We start from the raw sequence: 19,821 nt of genomic DNA on the forward strand, positions 1-19,821 counted from the left end.
CCGCGGCACCGGGGGGCGCACGGGCGCGGGGCGGGCCGGGCCGGGGCGGCGGCGGCCATGCAGGTACCGGGCGGGAGGGAGCTGGCGGGGACGGGGTCCCCCCGAGGGGGGGGTCCAGCCGCCGTCCGGGAGCGGCTGGGGGGGGGTCTGGGGACGTCCGAGCCGCGGGGTGACCCCGGTGCCGGTGCCCGCAGGCGGCGACCCAAGCCCCGAAGCAGGCCGTGCAGGCGGCGGCGCAGGAGCTGGTGAGGTTCGTGAACCGGAGCCCCTCGCCCTACCATGGTAAGGAACCCTCCCCCCCGTCCTGCATCCCCCTCCCCAAACCCCCCCAGCCCCCCGGTAACGGCGCCGTTTCCCCCCGCAGCGGTGGCCGAGTGCCGCAGCCGGCTGCTGCAGGCTGGCTTCCAGGAGCTGAAGGAGACGGAGCACTGGGACATCCGCCCCGCCAGCAAGGTGGGCCGGGGGCTCGGGCGTCCCCTTCCCCGCCAGGGGAGCCGTGGCGGCGAGGTGGGGACGCTCACCGTGCGCCTCTGCCCGCAGTACTTCGTCACCAGGAACCACTCGACGCTCATCGCCTTCGCCGTCGGAGGACGGTTCCAGCCGGGGAACGGCTTCAGCCTGCTCGGGGCGCACACCGACAGCCCCTGCCTCAGGGTGAGCGAGCGCCAGCAGCGCCCGGACACGCTTCGTGGGCGAAAGGGGAGCTCCCCCGGAGCCCCCACGCCTCCCGGAGCGGGGCCTGCCCGGTGCCCACCCGAGCCCCCCGGGGCGTCGCGGTGCCGGTGACGTCTCTGCCCTCACCCAGGTGAAGCGGCGCTCCAAGCGGGGCCAGGTGGGCACGGTGCAGGTCGGAGTGGAGACCTACGGAGGGGGCATCTGGAACACCTGGTTCGACCGCGACCTCACGGTGGCAGGGAGGGTGATCGTAAAGGTGAGCCCCGGCGCAGGGACGGTGGCTCGGGTGCGTGCCCTCACCCCGAGCGGGGCCCGCTGCTGCCCCCGTGGCCCCGCAGGGCGGCCGAGCAGTGCTCCCTGTGTTTCAGGAGCCGGGCACGGGGCGCCTGCAGCAGCGCCTGGTGCACGTGGAGCGGCCCATCCTGCGCATCCCCCACCTGGCCATCCATCTGCAGCGCAGCGTCAATGAGAGCTTCGGGCCCAACACCGAGCACCACCTGTAAGTCCTGTGCTTAACATTCGCTGTGTCCTCGCTGCGTTCGGCGAGGCGGTGGCTCCCTGGGGAGCTGGGCGGGCACGCCGGGAGGGCACGCTCGCGTGTGACCTGAGCGGGAGGGCTGAGCAAAGCCCCGTTTGCTGACGGCACCGTCTTCCCGCAGGGTCCCCATTCTGGCCACTGCTGTGCAGGAGGAGCTGGAAAAGGAGGTGCTCGTGGAGGGCACACCGTGCAACGCTGCCGCCCAGGTGAGCTAGGCGTCCAGGACTGGAGGAGGCTCGTGCCAGGACCTCCATGTGCCACCTTTTGGTCGCCAGCCCTCAGGTTCCCCCTCTCCCCATTCCCTGCTGGTAACCCCGAGCTTCACCACGTACACTGCACACCTGCTCCGCTGTGCTCTGTTCCCAGCCATCACACAGAAAGGGGGGCAGCCCCCATAAAGCTGTCACGGGTGGCTTCCCTGTGCTCCCAGGGGCAGTGGCATGGCGGGGAGGTTTCCCGGCAGCCTGCCCACAGCCCTGCTTCCTTCCCAGACAGAGCGGCACAGCCCCGTGCTGCTTTCCCTGCTCTGCACCCAGCTGGGGGTGAAACCGGAGCAGATCGTGGAGCTGGAGCTGTGCCTGGCGGATACGCAGCCGGCGGTGAGTAGGGGCAGGAGCCTCCCCTGCCCGCCCGCAGCGTGCCTGCACAGGTTCTGCTGGGAGCCGGGCCTGCTGCGAGGAGGTGGCTCGTGAGGGGCTGGGTTTGGGACACATCCAGCGTACCTCTGGTGACCCGAAGCTCGTGTCCTGCTCCTCGCCTTCTGCCTGCAGACTCTCGGTGGTGCCTTTGACGAGTTCATCTTCTCCCCGCGCCTGGACAACCTGCACAGCTGCTACTGTGCCCTGCAGGTGAGCGGAGCAGGAAAGGAGCCTTGGGACTGCAACGTGGCCCCCAGGGGACTTGGTTTGGTTTAGTGGGGCCATGAGCTGGTTCCCAGGGGGGCCTTGCTCGTCAGAGGACCCGGGGCTGGATGGGGGCTGTGCTGCATGTGTGGCGTGCCCAGCAGCTCCCAAGGGTGCCGGCTTCACAGCTCCTCTCCCTGGTGCTTTGGGTTCTCCTGGGGAAATTCCCACCAGCTCGGTGTTGAGCTTCCTGCGATGGGCTGGCACTCAGGCTGGTGCCCTTTCTCCTCCTCCATGCCTCCAGGCCTTGATCGACTCGTGCTCAGCACCCTCCTCCCTCTCCCAGGAGCCCAACGTGCGTCTCATTGCGCTCTACGACAACGAGGAGGTGAGGGCACAGCCAGGGGGCAGCCACACGGAGGGGCTCCGTCCTCTTTGCTCTCTGTCGCCGGTGTCTGGCAGGACCCGAGGGGCAAGACAGGCTTTGCTCACCCCACCACAAAGCCTGGTGTGGTTGGCAGCCTGCCTGCGGGCTGGGGGGAGCACCCCGTCACCCGGCTGTCCCCTGGGGTGGCGCTGGGTGCGGTGTGCTGATGGTGTCCTGCCAGGTGGGGTCGGAGAGCGCGCAGGGCGCGGAGTCCCTGCTGACGGAGCTGGTGCTGCGCCGGATCTCGGCATCGCCGCAAAACCTCACGGCCTTTGAGGAGGCTGTGGCCAAGTCCTACATGATCAGCGCTGACATGGCCCACGCCGTGCACCCCAACTATGTGTGAGTATGCGGGAGCCCTGCCCCTCACCGGGGGGGACACCTCTCTCCCAGCGGCAGGAGGGAGGGCTGCGGCGTGAAACTCGTGCTGCTCTTTTGCAGAGACAAGCACGAGGAGAACCATCGGCCAGCCTTCCACAAGGTGAGCACGGCTTCTGCTTCGTGCCAGACCCGGTGTTGTCCTGCGGCAGCAGGAGGCACCCAGCCGCTCCCCAGAGTGCAGCCCTGGGTCCAACTCCAGCGTTTGTACTTTGTCCTGCCTCGTGGCTCCGCTGTGCCACGTATCCGCAGTTAGCTGCCTGGAAATGCAGCCCTCGCCCTGGAGCCCTTCCTGGCTCAGGGCTGGGGCCGGCCCCGTGGGGCTGTCCCGGGGAGGAGGGAACGGCCCGGTGGCTTGGGCTGTGGCGGTGTCTCTGAGCGTGCCTCTCTGCCGGGCACTCCTGAGCCCAGGTGCACAGCATGCCCCTGTGCGGTCCCAGGCCTCACCGTGCCTTCCCTTGCACAGGGCCCCGTCATCAAAGTGAACAGCAACCAGCGCTACGCCTCCACGGCTGTGACCGAGGCGGTCATCCGGGACATCGCCGCCCGCGTGGGCGTCCCCCTGCAGGTGAGTGGCCCTGCTGGGCCCCCCGAGGGGGGCTGCGGGGCGCTGGGGGCAGCCGCCGACGCCGTGTCCCCGCGCAGGAGTTCATGGTGCGCAACGACACGCCCTGCGGCACCACCATCGGCCCCATCCTGGCGTCCCGCCTGGGGCTGCGCGTGCTGGACATGGGCTGCCCGCAGCTGGCCATGCACTCCATCCGCGAGATGTGCTGCACCTCTGGGGTGCTGCAGAGCATCACCCTCTTCAAGGTGAGCCCGGTGCCCCCCCCCACGCCCCTTTTCCCCTCAAACCCTGCCCCCACTGCTCCACATCCCCGCACTCCTTTATCCCCATCCCCCCCCCGGCTCGGGTCCCACCCTGCCGTGCTCCCCGCTTCCAGCGGTGCCCCCTCGCCTCCCCCCCCCCCATCCCAGCCTTCCCGGTGCCTGCCATCCCCAAATGGTTCCTATGGCAACCGGCGCTGCCTTGACTCAGCGCTGGGTTTCTATGGTGACGTGGTCCTGCTCCGTGCGAGGCGGGGGCCGCGCTGCCGCCATGCCCCCCCCCCGGCGGGGGGGTCCCCCTGCTCCCCCTGATGGGCTGCCTCCTTCCAGGCCTTCTTCGAGCTCCTGCCAGCCGTCAGCGGCAGCCTGCTGGGGGACTGAGGGCGGCAAGGGGGCTTCCCGGGGGGGCTCAGCCCCGATTAAAGCTCCTCTTGTCTCAGCAGCGCGTCCGTGCGTGTGGTTGCAGTGGGAAAAGAGGGGCGTGGGTCCTGGGGGGCGCGGAGCCGCCCGGGCCGGGGGGCCAGCGGTGGGGGTGCAGGGCGGGAGGTGACACGGGGCGGTGTGGGACGGCCCCAGGAGCCGGCAGTGCCGGGGGAGAGGGGGGGGCACAGCGCACGGCGGTGCCCGCCCGGCCCCGCAGCCCCCTGCTGCCGCGTTCCCGCGCTCCGGCTCCGGGCGCGCCACGGCGGCTTTCCCGCGGGACCGGGGTGTGAGGGCGTGGCCCGGCGCTCGCCGCCCATTGGCCCGGCTCCGGGGGCGTGGCCCAGGCGGGAGCCACTGGCGGCGCGGCGCGCCGACACACCCCCGGGGGGGCGTGGCCGGCCCCGGGGGACGCAGCGATTGGCGGCGGCGCGGGGCGCGGCGGGTTTGCCTCCGCCCCGTCGGAGGGGGGGGGAGAGAAAAAAGCCGCGGCCTCCCATTGGCCGCGGCGCGGCGGCGGGCCGGCCGCGATTGGCGGGGCGGCGGCGGGGGGGCGTGGCCGGCGGCGCGGCGCGGCGGGGCGCGGGTTGGCGGCGGCGGCGGCGGCGGGGGCGCGGCGGCGGGTGCGCCATGGTGCGGCCGTGAGCGGAGCATGGGGCGGCGGCTGCTCCGCGCGCTGCTCTGCCTCCTCCTCGTGGCCGCCCGCGGGCTGCTGCGGGCCGGCGGCGCCGCCACCGCCACCGCCGCGCACGGTGAGGCCGGGGCACCGGGACGGGGGGCGCTCGCCGGGGGTGGCCCTGCGCGGTGGGACCGGCACCGGCACCGGCGCCGGGAGAGCTCCGCTGCTCCGGCGGGAGGGCCGCCGCTGCGGCCGGTTGGGCCGGCGGGGTCGGGCCCCGGGGTGCCGCCGGGATGGGGGCCGGGGCAGCGGTACCGAGCGGCGGCGGCGGCGGTTCCCCCCCCCCCCCCGGGGACCCCGGCGCTCTTTGGCCGCCCTCTGCCGGGAGGCGAGAGCCGCCGGTGCACCCGCCCGCCCGTCCTGCACGGCCCCCGCCCGGGGCTCCGGGGCACCGGGTGCCGTTACCGGCCGCACGGTAGCCGCTGACTCACCACCGGCGGGCCGGTGCCGCTCCGTCCATCGCCCCCGAGGCCACCCCGGCGGGGACGGCAGCGCCTCGGGGCCGCCCCGCGGGGTCCCGCCAGCCCCGGGAGCAACCGGAGACGGCGCCGGAGCGGCCGCGGCCGAGCCCTGCCCTGCCCGGGGCGGCCTCCCGGGGCCGGTGCCTCCCCCGGCGGGACGCGGCGGCGCCGCTTCAGCACCGCGGACAGCGCCCGGCCGGCCCCGCCGCCCCGGGACCGGCACCCCCGGGGACCCCCGCACCGGGGACCCCCCCCGAGACCCTCCCCCGGACCCCCTCTCACCCCTCCGGGGCCAAAGCCCCCCGCACCCCGCCGCCCCCTCCCCGCTCGCTGCCCCGTCCCCCCGTTTGTGTCCCCCCCCCCAGGGAGCTGGCGCGGCGCAGCCCGCGGGTGCCGGGCTTTGGGGGTTTTTGGGGGACCCCCCCCAACACCTGCACCCCCACTTGCCCCCGTCCCCCCCGCGGCGGGCTCGGCGGGCCCCTCCCTCCCCTCCCCCCGGTTGTTTTCTCGTTCCTTCCTCGCCATCCGGGGCTGAGTCATCGCCTGCTGCCGTCTCGCTGCTGACGGTCTTGGACCGAGATGCGGGGGGGAGGAAGGGGGAAGCCGCCCCCCGCCCGAGTGCCGCCCCCCGGAACGAGCGGAGAGCCCCCCTCTCCCCCCCCCCCCCGCCCCATCTGCGTGCCTGGGGTCCCCCCGCGCAGGCAGAGCGGGTCCCCGCGTAGCGGGGCGCGGGGCTGCGTCCCCGCCTCGTAGTGCCACGTGTGGGTGGGCGACAGACGGGGTCTTGCGGCTCCCAGCCGTCCCTTCCCAACTGCTCCGGGCACCCCAAAGACTTCCGGGCTTCCCCCCCCCACCCCCAGAGCCCCCCTCGTGGCTTTGGGGACAGGGGGAGGCGTGCGCTGGGGCCCCGTGCCACCAGGCTTTGCCCCCCGCAGACACCTCTGCGCCCCCGTGGTGCTTACGCGCAGAGCAGAGCTCCCCAGGCAGGTGCCCGTCATGCTGCTGCTGAGCAAACCCCATTGCCCCCCCCTTCTGACCGTCCTGGCTCTGTCTGTCTGTCTGTCTGTCCGCCCCAGGCTGCCTGTTTGACCGGAGGCTGTGCGCCCCCCAGGAGGTGTGTGTGCAGGGTAAGTGCCTGGAGGCGCTGGGGGGGTCCCGTCTCCCGGCCCTTTCCAAGGAGCTGGGGAGGACGCAGGGCGACTTGGGGTGTGCCGGGGGGGCACGGCAGGAGAAAGGTGCCCCCCTTCTCCCCCGCGGGGTGTTTGCTTGCCCCCCATGCCCCAGTGCCCCGCTCTGTTGCAGATGGGCTGTTTGGGCAGTGCCAGGTGGGCTCGGCGCAGGACAGACCCTACTTCCAGGTCACCTCCCCGGTGCTCCAGCGCCTGCAGGATGTCTTGCGGCACCTCATGGCACAAGGTGAAGGGGCAGGGCGTCAGGCCGCGTTGTGCAGCGGCGCGATGGGGCGCAGGAGCGTTTGGGGTCCTGCTGGCCCGAGGCTGGGGCGGGGTGAGCAGGGATGCGGCTGACCCTGGGGGGAATGGGGCCGAACGCAGGGCCAGCTGGATCTCAGGGCAGCCTCCTGGTGTCTCACGGCCCCCTCCCCGCTCAGGGCTCTCGTGGCAGGACGGCGTCACCCAGTATGTGATCTCGCAGGAGATGGAGCGCATCCCCCGCCTCCGCCCGCCGCCCTCGCTGGAGCCCGCGGCCAGGGACAGGTAGGGCAGGGCCCCCCTCCGGCCTCCTCCCTGCGGGGCCTTCCCCCCAAACGGGGCTGGGGGCACCCCGTACCCAGTAGGGTCACCCCGCACTGTTCCCTCCCAGGTTCCTGCCCCTGCGCGGCTCCCCCCGGCGAGCCCTGCTGCCCCCGGCCCCCGGCGTGCCCCCGGCCCCGCACGTGGGGCAGCCCCCGGCACTGCTGCCCACCGCCCTGCTGCAGCGCTACCTGGAGCACCTCCTGCTGCCCCCGCCGCCCCAGCTGGGCTACGAGGAGGCCCTGCTGCACCCCTACTCCTACCACAAGGTGTGCAGCCCCTCTCCTTTCCGCCCCCCCCGCCAGAAAGGTGGGGATGGGCAGGGGGCTGCTGCGCCCCCGGCACCATCCCGGTGCCGGGGATGGGGCGGTGGGAGCGCGGCGGGCTGTGACCCGAGGACACGGTTCTGGTTGCAGTTCGGCTACCAGGACAGCGCTCACCAGCTGCCCGGCAGCACGGCCAGGCAGAGCCCTGAAACCACCTCGCTGCTGGGCCGGGTCCCTGCCCAGGCCCTTTTTGGGGCCAGCTCCGTGCCCTCTTACGGCGGGCAGCCGGGGGCGGACGGGGGGCACCTCTTCCAGGACCTGGGCATGCTCTCCCTGCCCCGGGAGAAGAACGGCCGCACGGACCCCGCCGGCACCCGGCTCCCGCACGGCTTGCGGCTCCCCGGAGACTTCAGGGACGTGGAGGAGCGGGAGCAGCCGGCGCCCCTGGCCGCCCAGCCACCCCTCGCGCAGACAGGTACGGGTTCCTCCCGGTCCCGGCTCTCCATCCCGTTTGCCTTCACGCCTGCTAGCCCCCTGGTGCAAACTGTGAGCAGCATATCCCGCCCCAAACCCCTGCCTGCGGCTTCCCGAGCCCTTGGGCGCTGCAGGGCTCCGACCTGACGCTGCGCCCTCTTGCAGATGCCTCCCTGAAGAGGCTGGCCTCCCTCCTGGCCAGCTACGGGCTGGGGCTGCCCGAGCTGAGCCCCCAGCAGCTGAGCAGCCTCTCCGCCCTGCTCCAGCTGCTCCAGAGCTCTGGTGAGTCGGCCGTGGGGTCTCGCAGCGTGGGGCGTGGGGTGCTGCCTCTCCTTGGGGCTCCTTGTGGGATCTCCATCTCTCCCCTTCCCAGGTGCTGCCAGCCTCGAAGCGCCCACAGCGAAACGTGTCAGCGTGCAGCAGGGCGCTGCCGTGCCGCAGGTGGGGTGTGCGTGCGTGGGGAGGGGGCGCAGCGCCCCCAGGGCTCCCCCCGGGGGTCCCAGCGCCTCCCTTCCCCTCCGTCCAGGTGACAGAAGGGGACATGCAGCACGGAGAGGAGCCGGTGCCCCCTTCCTCCGCGGCGCCGCCCCTCAAAACCACAGCCAGCAGCTCCCCCGCGGATGTGCCCAGGGGCAGGGGGGGCTACTCGCCAGCCCCCCCAGCAGAGCCGCAGCGGGGACGCGGGGGGGACACGCTCGGCCCCGGGACACTGGTGGCGGTGGAGAAGAAGAGCTACACGGAGGCGAAGGACGGTGCTGGGGCACAGCGGGGCACGCGGCCGCCGGATGAGTACGGCTACATCGTCACGGACCAGAAGTGAGAGCCACGTCGGGGCTCCCTGAGCATGTGCAGACCCCATCCCCGGCATGGGGGCCGTGTACCCCCCCCTGCAGCCCCCTCCTCACCCTGCCTCTGCTCCCCGCAGGCCGCTGGGGCTGGCCGCCGGCGTGCGGCTGCTGGAGCTCCTCGCCAAGCGCGTGCACCTCTCCACCGCCAGCTTCATCAACATCAGGTGAGGGAGCGGGGCTGTACGGCCACCCGAGGAGCGGAGGGGATGGGGACGGGGTCTGCACGCCCCGGTCTCACCCTGTGTCCCCTGGCAGCGTCGTGGGTCCTGCGCTCACCTTCCGCGTCCGGCAGAACGCCCAGAACCTCTCGCTGGCCGACGTGGCCAGCCGGGCTGGTGAGTGGGCTCGGGGCTGGGGTTCCCCTGCTCCTGCCCCCCCCCCCCCCATTTTTTTTTTTTATTGCCCTCCATCTGAGCATCTTCCGTCCGCAGAGCAAATGAAGGCAGAGCTGGAGGCAGAGCTGGGCCTGAAGATCGTGCAGACGGGAGTGGGAGAGGTAGGGGCACGGCGGGGCTGTCCCTCGGGGCCGGGGCGGGCAGCGGGGTGCTGCGGTGAGTGTGGGGCTCTGGGGGTCCCCGGGAGCAGAGGGCGGCGTCCTCCAGGACCGGGGGGGCTACAGGCTGCGCCCCCCAGGGCTGATCTCGTACCCTCACTTCCCTACGGCCCGTGCACCCTTCTCTAGCGAGGGCCTGGCCGTCCTAGCTCCGCACTGGTCCCTCAGCACCCTGGGGACCAGGCAGGGAAAACGCCGTCCCCCCAGGGACCAGCAAAGCAGCTGGGGGCAGGGATGGAGCAGCCGCCATCTGCTGGGAGGGGGGCACCCCCTCCCCGCGCCCCTCTGGGACCTCGGGAGCCGTCTCCTGGGGCGGGGGAGCGGGGCCAGAGGTGGGGACCGAGCACAGCCCCCGCGTTTGCAGCCTGGGGACGGGTACAGCAAGCCCCGGGGTCCCCATTTCCCACCCGTCCTCCCCTGCGGAGAGATTTGGGGACCCTGGTGGGGGGAAGGCCGTGGGGGGGGGCCCTGGGCTCCGTGGGCACCGTGGAGCATCGCTATGGCAACGCCGCTGGATGTGACGAGCGGCCGCTCTCGCTGCGGGGGCCTTCTCGGTCCCCGGCCCCGCTCCGGGCTCGGTGTGGGGGCAGGACGAGAGGTGGGGGCCTCACGCAGGGCTGCTGGCACCGTGCTCGCCGCAGCCGAGGTCCCCTTGGGGAGGGGGGGTGGCAAAACGGTGCGCCCTCTCCCCCCGGGGCCTTCCCCCTCGCCCCCCGGGGCGGGGGCATCCCCGGCAGCGTGAGGGGTGACGTGGGGCTGGTGACGGTGAGGATGGTGATGGCGGTGACGCCGCATCCCCCCGGTAACCTCGCCGGGCCGTGGCCAATGGCAGCCCGAGGCAGTGAGGTAATGCCGGGCTCCGGCGCCGCGTTGGGTGTGTGGGGTTTTTTTTTTTTGGGGTGGGGGGGGGATTGCCCCCGGACCCGGCAGAAGGGGGGCTCAGCCTTGGGGGGGTTCATCCAGCGAGGGCTCAGCACCCTCCTGCCACAGCGTGCGGGATGAGGGGTTGAGGAGGTTCCACCTCTTGGGGTGGATGGGGCAGGAGCGCGCTGAGCCCAGGCTCCTGCCCCACGGAAGGGCCAGGAATGGGGCATCCCAGGCTGGGGGGGCCCAGGGAGCAGCCCCCGGGTGCTGGGAGCGGTAGGATGCAGGCTGCACCCCCCTGCATCCCCAGGGACGCGAGTGCGAGCCGTGCGCCATGCAGGCGGGTGCAAACCGCGGCACACACGTCCCCAGGGGGGCACCAGCTCTGCCCCAGCCGTGTGCTGGGAGGAGCAGCACAGCCCCGACCATCCTCGCTCTGCTTTAGCCCCCCAAAAACGATGCAGAACGGGGTCTTCCCCCCCCCGTGCAGATGCCCCCCGCTAATCCTTGCTCGGCTCTGCCCCCAGCGAAACGAGGCGGCTGCCTACCCGCACCCCTCCCGCTTCGGGGACGGCTTCCACTCGGTGCTGCTGACCTTCATCGCCCTGGCCTGCGTGGCCGGCGTCTCCATCGCGGCCGCCGCGGCCTTCTGCCTCCGGCAGCACGCCAAGCAGCGGGAGAAGGAGCGCCTGGCCGCCCTGGGGCCCGAGGGTGCCGCCGACAGCACCCTCGAGTACCAGGTAGGGGTGCTGGGCGCCGCGGGATGCGGCCAAACTGCATCGGCACTGCTCGGGGGGTGCGCAGCGGGGTGCCCCGCAGCTGAGGGTTGGGGTCCTGGCCGGTGTCCCCAGGAGCTGTGCCGCCAGCACATGGCCACCAAGTCGCTGTTCGGCCGCGCCGAGGCCCCCGCAGCGCCGGCGGAGACGTCGCGGGTGAGCAGCGTCTCGTCGCAGTTCAGCGACGCCCCGCAGCCCAGCCCCAGCTCGCACAGCAGCACGCCGTCCTGGTGCGAGGAGCCCGTCCAGTCCAACATGGACATCTCCACCGGGCACATGATCCTGGTGAGCCCCCCCGGCGGGGATACGGCCCCTCGAGGACCCCCCCCCCCCCCCCCTCACCGTGCTGACCGCCGCCTCTCTCCGTGCCAGGCCTACATGGAGGACCACCTCCGCAACCGGGACCGGCTGGCCAAGGAGTGGCAGGCTCTGTGCGCCTACCAGGCCGAGCCCAGCGTCTGCTCCGTCGCCCAGAGCGAAGCCAACCTGAAGAAGAACCGCAACCCGGACTACGTGCCCTGTGAGCGGCCCGGGGGCCTGCTGCCGGGGGGAGGCAGGAGGGACGCGAGGGGCAGGGGGATGCTTGAGGCCGAGGCAGGCTGCGGTGTGCCCCAGGTAGCTGGCAGGTGCTGCCCTGGGTGCTGACGGCCTACCCGGCTCCTTTTCCCCAGATGACCATGTGCGGATCAAGCTGAAAGCCGAGAGCAACCCGTCCCGCAGCGACTTCATCAATGCCAGCCCCATCGTGAGTGAGCGCGGGGGGTCCCACGGGGGGTCCCACCCTGCCGCGGGCTCGGCCCTGTGAGGTGGGGCCAGACCCAGCGTGCAGCCATCTGGGCTATCCCAGGGCATACCCATCCCAGGATTCGGATGTTAAAATCCATCCCCCCCGGCTGTGGCAGCTGGAGCTCCCTTTCAGCCCTGTTGCCCCCCGGAGCCCCTCCCGGTGCCACATCCCCGTGACCCCCCCTCTCCCCCTGCAGATCGAGCACGACCCGCGGATGCCGGCGTACATCGCCACGCAGGGACCGCTGTCCCACACCATCGCCGACTTCTGGCAGGTGAGCGTCCCCCGGCAATCTGGGCACGGGGGGGGGGCTGCCCCACGCACGCAGCCGGGGCTCCTCCGCCCTGGCCCTGGTGCCGCTCACCGCGGTCCAGCCGGGTCCCAGCCGCTCGGCCACCGTGCCTGGGCCGTCCGCCGGCGGTGACGGCCGCGGCGCTGTGCGCGCAGATGGTGTGGGAGCACGGCTGCACCGTCATCGTCATGCTGAGCCCCCTGGCCGAGGACAGCGTGAAGCAGTGTGACCGCTACTGGCCGGACGAGGGCTCCTCCCTGTACCACATCTACGAGGCAAGCGAGGGCTGGGAGCATCCTTGGGGGGGGGGGGGCTCCTGGGAGCACCGCCCTGCCCTGCTTCTCCAGCGTGGGGCTGTGCGGTGCGAGGCTCCCCCGCGGCCCCTGTCACCCCCATCCCGTGTGTCGTCCCCCCCCCCCCTCCCTCCCCGGGCAGGTGAACCTGGTGTCGGAGCACATCTGGTGCGAGGACTTCCTGGTGCGCAGCTTCTACCTGAAGAACGTGCAGTCGCAGGAGACCCGCACCCTGACGCAGTTCCACTTCCTCAGCTGGCCGGCCGAGGGCATCCCCGCCACCACCCGGCCCCTCCTCGACTTCCGCAGGTGAGCGCCAGCCCCCCCAGGTTGGGGGGGGGGCACCGGTGTCCGGGCAGGGTGGGCACAGCTCGGCTCGGGGGCTGGGGGCTGGCGGTGGCGGGGGGTGACGGACAGGGACGAGCCACCAGGGGAAGAGGCTGGGGGCTCTCCAGCCCTCGCGGTGGGGATGGCACAGCCTTGGCACCCTCCCCAGCCCTGGGTGCAAGAAGAAACACCCCGTGGGGCAGGCACAGAACTGGTCACCTCGCGGCTCAGCTCCGGCTTCACCTACAGCCGGGGGGGGGGGCTCCTGCTGGGGCCAGGGACCCTGCTTTTGGGGGCACCGGGGCTGTCCGGGCACGTCGCCCCGCTCACGCGCTCTGTCTCTCTGTCTGTCTCTGTCCCTCTCTCGCAGCTGCCGGCGTCATTTTTGTGATTTGCAGCTAGTAATCTGGCTCCAGTTGCATAGTCACAAAAGTGATCGTTGGCAGCCGTGCCTGCTGCATGGAGCGTGCCGGGAGCCCAGCCGGGGCCGGCACGCGGCTTCGTGCCCCCGCCGGACCAGAGCCACCCCCCCCCCCCGCTCTCCCCCGTCCCATACCAGGGGGGTGGCAGGAGCCGAGGGCCGGACCCCCCCCCCCGTGCCACGTCGCTGCCCCCGTTTGCTCGGTGCAGCCTGCCCCCGGCAGGGCAGGGCGCTGATGTGCCGCTGCCTCTTGTCCTTGCAGGAAGGTGAACAAGTGCTACCGCGGCCGCTCCTGCCCGATCATCGTGCACTGCAGGTACCGCTGGGGCCGGGGGGGGCTGCGAGGCAGGGACAGGCTGGCCCCCGCCGCTGGCCACCCCGTGCCAAACACCCGCGTCTTGCAGTGATGGCGCAGGCAGGACCGGGACCTACATCCTCGTCGACATGGTCCTGAACCGCATGGCCAAAGGTACGGCGGTGCCGCGGGCGCTTCTGCCCCCTCTGGCTGGCGGCGGGGGGGGGCTCAGCCCTGACCCCTGCCCCTCCTCGTGCCTCTCCCCCAGGGGTGAAGGAGATCGACATCGCCGCCACGCTGGAGCACATCCGCGACCAGCGGCCCGGCATGGTGCAGACCAAGGTACCCCAGGCCCCCTCCCTGGCTGCCCCCAGCCCCGGGCGGGGGCTGCCCCCAGGCTCACCCCCCCCTCTGCGCCCCCAGGACCAGTTTGAGTTCGCGCTGACGGCCGTGGCCGAGGAGGTGAACGCCATCCTGAAGGCACTGCCGCAGTGATGGCAAGGACCCCCCCTTCCCTCTCGTCTCCTCCGCCCCCCGACACCCCCCTGCCCTCTGGCTTCGAGCGCTCTCCTCGCCCTGTAAATGCTGTCTGTGCTGCTCGCTGCCCCCCCCCTGCCCCGTGGCACCGAGCCCCCCCTGCTGCCGCAGGACCTGCCCCTCCTCCCCTGCAGCGGAGGGGCCGGGGGGGGCGATGCCGGGATGGTGCCATGGGGACGTGTCCTCACCCCCCCCCCCCCCAGCCGGGGGAGCGCTGCGCTGGGGTCCTGGTCCTGCCCCCCCCCCCCATCCCCTCCGTGTCGTTCCCACCTCGTCACTCGAGCAGAAGAGAAATTTCTAGAGAAATATAATTTTGTATCTGGATGTGAATAAAGTTCTCGTGTCGCGTTGGTGCAGCTGCAGCCCGGCCTGGCCTCCCTCTGTGTGGGCACGGGGGGGGGGACACGCAGGGGTGGCGGGCTCTGAAGCACCCCCGGGAGCACAGCCTGCACCCCCCCCCCCCCCCCCAGTGCTGCAGAGCCCAGAGCTGCCCCCAGGTAGGGGCAGGGGGGGACCCTGCACCCCACTTTGGGGCTGCCCCCACGCCAGAGACACCCCACATGCGGCAGCTCCTGCAAACAGTTTATTGACTGCTGTGGGCAGACGGGGTCTGGGGGGGCTACGGGGGCACAGCCTGCTACTGCTGCCTTGCTGCCCTTCGCTGCCTGCCCCCCCGTCCCCCCCATATCCCCCCACCCCTCGGGTGCACCCCAACAGCAGCCAGCTGGGGCTAAGCTACAGCACCCCCTGCTCCAGCCCCCCCGTCACTCCCTTCTGCTGCCTCCCCAGGGCACGCTCGAGGTTCACCCCCCCCCCAAAATCCCCCAGGTATTGCTGGGCCATAGGGCCCGTCCCCCCCCCAACCCCACGGAGGCAGGGGGTGCTGGGGAAGGGGGTGGCAGGGGGTGGCCGTGCAGGGACAAAGCGGAGTCCTGGCTCGGAGAGCCTCCGTGGGCGAGCGGGCGTGCGCGGTCCCCCGGGCGCAGCAGCCTCAGAACACACCTGGGGAGACAAGCGGAGGGGGGGGGGGACACAACACGACCGGTGAAACCCAGTGCTGGGAGCACGTGGGACGTGGGGAAGGAAGGAGGAAGGTCGGAGGAGGAGGAGGAGGAGGAGAGCCAAGGCACAGTACAGCCGAGCTGGCACCCACCTCCCCGTGGGAGCGCGGCCGGGGGGGGGTCACAGCTTTGGGGTGCCCCCCCCCGGCCAAGGCAGGGGGTTGCCAGTGCCCTGTGGGGTGCGTGAGGGGTGGGAGAAGGGGGGTACGTGGTGGGGAGGCAGCGGGGGGGCAGGCAGGGTCAGCAGCAGGAGGGACGGAGGAGGAGGTGAAGGCAGGAGCGGCGGCGTCCAGCCAGACACGAGGCACCAAGCAGAGTCCACGCACGCACACGCCCTTCCTTGCGAGGAGGGAGACCCCCGAAGCCCCCTCCCCAGGCCCACCCAGGCCAGGCGGGGGGGGCGGCAGCAGGGGGGCACTGTCACAGCCCCTGCCCGGCGGCAGGGCAGGCAGGGAGAGGCACCCACCTGCCCCGGTCCCCGGTCCCCGGGGCACGGAGCTGCCCGTCCCACCGAGACCCCACCGAGGGCCCCTCACCCAGCAGCCAGCCTAACCCTGGCGGCCCCCCCAGCTCCAGGCCCCCCCCAGCCGCCTGCCCACCCGGGGAGGAGCAAGGAGGCAGGGCACAGACCCCGTCCCTTGCCGGGGGGAGGCAGGAGCCGAGCCGCGGGCAGCCCCGCCGTAACGGGGCCGCGCTGAACCCCGGCACCCCTTCTCCCCTCCGTGCCCTACAGAGGGCCCTGCTCGTGGCGGGGGGGCACAGCCCCCAGCCCCGCGCTCACAGCAGGTGGCAGTGCCACTGCTTCGCTTTGGGGGCAGGCTCGTGCCCCGGTGCCAAGGGGCTGCCAGCCCTGGGGGGCTCCCGCTCGGGCCCCCCCCGGTTCCTGCGGGCCGTGCCGGCGGCAGGGGGGCCGGGGCTGCCCCCCGGGGCTGGGGGGGCACTGGGGCCGTGCCCACCTGCTCGGTGGTGCCCCGCGGCCTCCATCTCGGACAGGCTGTAGGCCATGGCCAGCTGCAAGTCCTCGTCCTCGTCCTCGCTGTCCGTGTAGAGGCAGACGGGCGAGGAGCTCTGGGGCCGGTGCGGGGCGGGCGGCGGGGGCGAGGGGGGGCGCGGGCTGGGGAAGGCTTGCTGCTCCCGCCGGCTCAGCTCCAGCCCCAGCGCCATGTCGTCTGGGACACCTGTGGGACGGGAGGGGGATTACTGGCACCGGGTCCCAACCTCCCCAAATCCCGGTCCCCCCCCTGCTCCATGCACCCCAGCGCAGAGCCGGGTTGGGTCCCCCCCCTGCTCAAAAATCCCAAACCTGCCCAAATCCAAGCTCTCACGCAGCACCCCACGGCCCCGCTAAGGGAGGAGGGGGTCCCCAAAAAGGGGCGCGGGCAGGTGGCACGGCCAGCCCCGAAGCAGCCTCTCACCGTCAATGTGGATCGACTTCAGCTCCCCGTCCTCCTCCACCTCCACGCGCTCCCGCCCGTTCTCGATGATCCTGCAGGCAGACAGACGGACGGACGGACGGACAGACAGACAGACAGTCAGACAGTCAGCCGGCGGCCCAAGCACCCCGGCAGCAAGCAGCAGGGTGCGAGCAGCTCCCAGCACGGCCGGGGCCCTCACCGCTTGGTGGTGATGCGCCGGCCGTTGACGAAGGTGGTGGAGGTGGAGACGGAGCGGAAACCCAGCCCCGCGTCGGCACCGGAGCTGAAGGACGAGGCGAAGAAGTCTGCAGGAGGGAGCCACAGCATCAGTGCCCGCGGGGCTCGGGGCACACGGGGGCAAACCGGGCACTGCCCAGGCGTGAGCAGCAGCGGGGGCTGACGATACCCCTACCTGAGGAGCCAGGGAACGGGGAGAAGAAGTGGCCCCCTCCGTGGTGCCGGTGGCCAGCTCCTCGCAGCTCGGAGAAGGGCAGCATCTCGTCTGCAAGGCAGGGAGCCCCCCTTCAGCAGCAGCCCCCAGACCCCGCGGCATCCAACCGTCCCCGAGCTCCACGGCTGCCCCAGGGCCCCAGCCCCGGCCCCTGTCCCCCTCCCACCCCACACGCACCAAAGAAGTCAGCGAAGGGGTCTCGCCCGCCGAAAAACTCCCGGAAAACGTCGTGGGCGCTGCGGAAGGTGAAGGTGAACTCGGGGGCCCCGGCGTCGGCCCTGGAGCCCCCCGGTCCTGCTGGAGGGAAGAGGCAGAGGGTTAAGCGGAGCCCGGGGTGGGGACCCCCAAGGGGGCAGGAGCTCCCGGGGGTGCAGTAGCCCTCTGTAGCCCTCTTTTGCCCCCACTCACCTGCCCCCATGAGGCCCTCTTTGCCATAGCGGTCATAGATATCGCGCTTCTGCTCTGGAAGAAGAAGAGAGGGAGGCTGGGGGGGAGCTGGGAGCCAGGCCTGGGCCCGAAAGCAGCAGCACGAGCACGAAGCGGCGATGTTCCCACAGCCAAGGTGGGTGCAGAGCAGTGCGGAGCGAGGGAAGGGGGGTAGCACAAGCCCCCGCTGCTCCCCCTGAGCCCCCAACACCGGTCAAGGCTGCGCCAGCCCCAGCGGGGAGACCTCCCCCTGGGCACCATCGCTCACGAGAGCCTTTTTGTGAGGAGGCAGCCCAGCCCCACAGGCTGCAGGAGAGACCTGCTGCCTCCTGGGGACGGGGGCTCTCACGCAGCCCAGGGGTGCCAGCCGGGTGAGCCCAGCAGGACACACGGGGTGTCAGGGTTAGCAGCCCCAAGGGCGGGGGGCGGACACGCGGCACAGCATCGTGGCCTCTTACTGTCTGACAGCACTTCGTAGGCCTCCGCGATTTCTTTGAACTTCTGCTCGGCGTATTCCTTGTTGTCGGGGTTTTTATCCGGGTGCCATTTCAGCGCTGCCTTCCTGTACCTGCACAGAGGACAGGCAGCGGTGGGCACACCACGGCCCCCGCGCCAGCCAAGCCCCTCTGAGCGCTCGCAGCTCCCGAGGTTTAAACCAGCCCCTGGCGCCCTCCTGATTCACAGCCTCTCCCTTCAGCGCTTCACCCCAGCTTTGGTCCCAGGCCCTGTGCATACAGAGGTGGACTCGCTGCTCCCGCCCTCCCTGCAATGTCACCCGTATCAGCCACAAACCCTCCCACAGCTGTTGTCTATTCCCACCCCCTCAGATGGCCCCAGGCATCCCGCTCCCCTCCGCTGGCTGGGCAGGACGAGCGGGTCGATGTGGCACGCCAGCTCGGGCATCGGTCCCCACACCCTGTCCCTCCCTGGGGGCTAACGGGTCCCTGGAGCTGTGCTGGGCTCTGCTCGCTGCAGGATGCCTGGGCACGCAGCCACGGCTGTGCCGGGGGCACGGCTGGGCTCTGCAAGCTCTCCCAGCACCCGGCCACACGGCTTCACTTCGACTTTTCTCCCTCTCCCCCTTTTAGCTGGGTCAGGGCTCTGGGTCGCTGCACAGCTCTTGGCAAGGAGGGGTCTTCCCAAGCTGGCTCTGCCAGCCGTCCTCTGCCACCCCCGTGTCCTTCGGAGGGGACAAGGAGACCCTCGTGAGCACCAGCAGGACCTCTGTGCCCATCCCGAGCCCTGCGCTGGCACCAGGGACGAGGGCACCAAACCCCAACAAGGGCAGCCTTTGTGCAGCGCCGCCCCGGCCTCTGCACGGACAGGCAGCGCCAACCCGCGCCGTTAGACGGACGGAAACAAAGGCCGGGGGGCCGCGCCAGGGCGCGAGCCCACGCCTGGCACAGGCTTACGCCTTCTTGATGTCGTCGGCGGTGGCATTGCGGCTCACGCCCAGCGCCTCGTAGTAGTCCACCATGACGCGCGGCCGTCCCGCGGGGACGCTGGGGAGGAACGGCAGGGTCAGGCAGCGCAGGGCAACGGGAGCGCCGCGGGAGCACGCGCGGGCTGTCCCCCCGTCCCCACGTCCCGCGCGGGCCCTCCCCACCGCCCTGGCTGCCTCCCAACCTGCCACCCCCCGAACCACGCGCAGCATCCTTGTCAGCTCCGGGGGCGCGCCGCTCTCTGCCCCCCTCCCGGCAGCTGCGTCACCTCTGTCCCCGGCTGCGCCCTCCCCAAATCCCCCCGCCCCGCACCGGGTGCCCCCCCCAGCCCCGCAGCTCACCCAGGCAAGGGATGCCGGTGCACTGCACCCCGACGGGGCGGGGTATGGAGGCTGCCCTCGGTTCCCCCCCCCTCCCCCCCCCCGCCATAAGGCGCTTAGCGGCTATCAGGCCTTAGCGGATCAGGGGCTCAGCAGGGCGGCACGATCGGCACGGCAGCGGCCGGTGCCCCCCCGCCCCGGCACAGCCGCAGCAGGGGCCGGCGGCTCCGTCTCGCCCTGCCCGGCGCTGGCACCGGCACCGGGACGGGGCCCGCCCCCGGCCGGGCTGTAAACACGGCGCCCTGCCCGCCGCCCGCCAGCCGCGGGGGGAGCGGCCCGGCCCGGTGCGACGGGCGCTGCGCAGCTGCTGGAAGTTTCCGTCTCTCCCCCCGCCACCGGCGGGCAGCCCTGGGCTGCGGCCAGCGGATCTAGGCCACCGGCAGGGGAAGCAGCGCCGCACCGGCCGCACGGGAAGGGCCCGGACCCGTGCGTCCCCGCTCCCCGCCGTGCGCCCCGGTGCCCGCCGTGCGCCCCGCTCCCCGTGCGCCCCGCTCCCCCCGTGCGCCCCTGTTCCAAGCGCGTCCCCGCTCCCCGTGCGCCCCGGTCCCCCCGTGCGCCCCCGCCCCGCCGCCCCCCTGCCGCAGCCCGGTCCCCCCGGCGCCGTGCCCACCTCGCTGCCGCAGCCGAGCCCTCCCCGCCCGTAGCGGGCCGCCCGCGCCCCGCGTCCCGCGTCCCCCGGCCCGGGCCGCAGCGGGGGCTGGAGGCGGCTCCCGCTGCTTGACGAGCACCGGCCGCAGCCAACCGAAGTGCGGCCGCCTCGTGACGTCCTGGGGCCGCCTTTCACGGCGGTGAGGTCATAGGGGGGAGTCGGTGCGGGAGCGGGGCCGGGGCGGTACGTCGTACCGTCCCCGTGTCCCCGGGTCCCCGTCCCCCCGTCCCCCCGGGGCGGCACCGGGCACGGCCCCGGCTCTCCC

General features: G+C 72.5%; 3 protein-coding genes across 6 annotated transcripts; 2 read left to right on the forward strand and 1 right to left on the reverse strand.

The window, feature by feature from the left end:
* On the forward strand, positions 1-4,127 carry DNPEP (aspartyl aminopeptidase). The gene is made up of 15 exons (XM_080600621.1): positions 1-63; positions 195-282; positions 365-453; positions 541-654; positions 806-931; positions 1,044-1,174; positions 1,335-1,419; positions 1,705-1,812; positions 1,984-2,061; positions 2,360-2,443; positions 2,664-2,824; positions 2,924-2,963; positions 3,327-3,428; positions 3,506-3,673; positions 4,019-4,127. Exons 1-15 carry the CDS (start codon positions 58-60, stop codon positions 4,067-4,069), a joined length of 1,431 nt encoding a protein of 476 aa, XP_080456747.1. The 5' UTR covers positions 1-57; the 3' UTR covers positions 4,070-4,127.
* A 548-nt stretch (positions 4,128-4,675) lies between these two features.
* Positions 4,676-14,094, forward strand: PTPRN (protein tyrosine phosphatase receptor type N). Its single transcript, XM_080600596.1, has 23 exons — positions 4,676-4,860; positions 6,325-6,375; positions 6,551-6,664; positions 6,858-6,963; positions 7,070-7,268; positions 7,416-7,740; positions 7,905-8,021; positions 8,113-8,180; positions 8,266-8,555; positions 8,665-8,751; positions 8,843-8,922; positions 9,019-9,083; positions 10,532-10,744; positions 10,856-11,065; positions 11,153-11,300; positions 11,452-11,525; positions 11,764-11,841; positions 12,015-12,134; positions 12,295-12,461; positions 13,163-13,216; positions 13,305-13,369; positions 13,464-13,537; positions 13,619-14,094. The coding sequence occupies exons 1-23, from the start codon at positions 4,761-4,763 to the stop codon at positions 13,688-13,690; spliced, it is 2,877 nt and encodes a 958-aa protein (XP_080456722.1). The 5' UTR covers positions 4,676-4,760; the 3' UTR covers positions 13,691-14,094.
* Positions 14,095-14,304: 210 nt separating this feature from the next.
* DNAJB2 (DnaJ heat shock protein family (Hsp40) member B2) lies at positions 14,305-19,677 on the reverse strand. Of its 4 annotated transcripts, none has more exons than XM_080600637.1 (10): positions 19,518-19,677; positions 18,498-18,587; positions 17,544-17,653; positions 17,068-17,121; positions 16,837-16,953; positions 16,621-16,710; positions 16,408-16,513; positions 16,209-16,279; positions 15,750-15,971; positions 14,305-14,734 (listed from the first exon to the last, which is right to left on the reverse strand). In XM_080600637.1, exons 2-10 carry the CDS (start codon positions 18,560-18,562, stop codon positions 14,724-14,726), a joined length of 846 nt encoding a protein of 281 aa, XP_080456763.1. In that variant the 5' UTR covers positions 18,563-18,587; positions 19,518-19,677; the 3' UTR covers positions 14,305-14,723. The 4 variants fall into 4 exon arrangements, with proteins under 4 accessions (XP_080456763.1, XP_080456762.1, XP_080456764.1 ...); XM_080600636.1 differs by having other exon boundaries at positions 16,837-16,956; XM_080600638.1 differs by lacking the exon at positions 14,305-14,734 and having other exon boundaries at positions 14,741-15,971; positions 16,837-16,956; positions 19,518-19,671.
* Between the last annotated feature and the right edge of the window lie 144 nt (positions 19,678-19,821).

This window comes from Anser brachyrhynchus (genome assembly GCF_964034855.1).
Source record: "Anser brachyrhynchus genome assembly, chromosome: 7".
NCBI lineage: Eukaryota > Metazoa > Chordata > Aves > Anseriformes > Anatidae > Anser > Anser brachyrhynchus.

Bases quoted from the DNA above. Each gene is read 5' to 3' on its own strand.
- PTPRN (XM_080600596.1), top strand. From the start codon at position 4,761: ATGGGGCGGCGGCTGCTCCGCGCGCTGCTCTGCCTCCTCCTCGTGGCC. The intron at 7,741-7,904 runs GTACGGGTTCCT...GCCCTCTTGCAG, and splicing joins GCCACCCCTCGCGCAGACAG to ATGCCTCCCTGAAGAGGCTG. The intron at 9,084-10,531 runs GTAGGGGCACGG...CTCTGCCCCCAG, and splicing joins TGCAGACGGGAGTGGGAGAG to CGAAACGAGGCGGCTGCCTA.
- DNPEP (XM_080600621.1), top strand. The intron at 283-364 runs GTAAGGAACCCT...TTCCCCCCGCAG, and splicing joins GAGCCCCTCGCCCTACCATG to CGGTGGCCGAGTGCCGCAGC. The intron at 655-805 runs GTGAGCGAGCGC...GCCCTCACCCAG, and splicing joins CCGACAGCCCCTGCCTCAGG to GTGAAGCGGCGCTCCAAGCG.
- DNAJB2 (XM_080600638.1), bottom strand. From the start codon at position 18,562: ATGGTGGACTACTACGAGGCGCTGGGCGTGAGCCGCAATGCCACCGCC. The intron at 16,280-16,407 runs GTGAGGGCCCCG...GTCTGCCTGCAG, and splicing joins CGGCGCATCACCACCAAGCG to GATCATCGAGAACGGGCGGG. The intron at 15,972-16,208 runs GTGAGAGGCTGC...CCCGTCCCACAG, and splicing joins GAAGTCGATCCACATTGACG to GTGTCCCAGACGACATGGCG.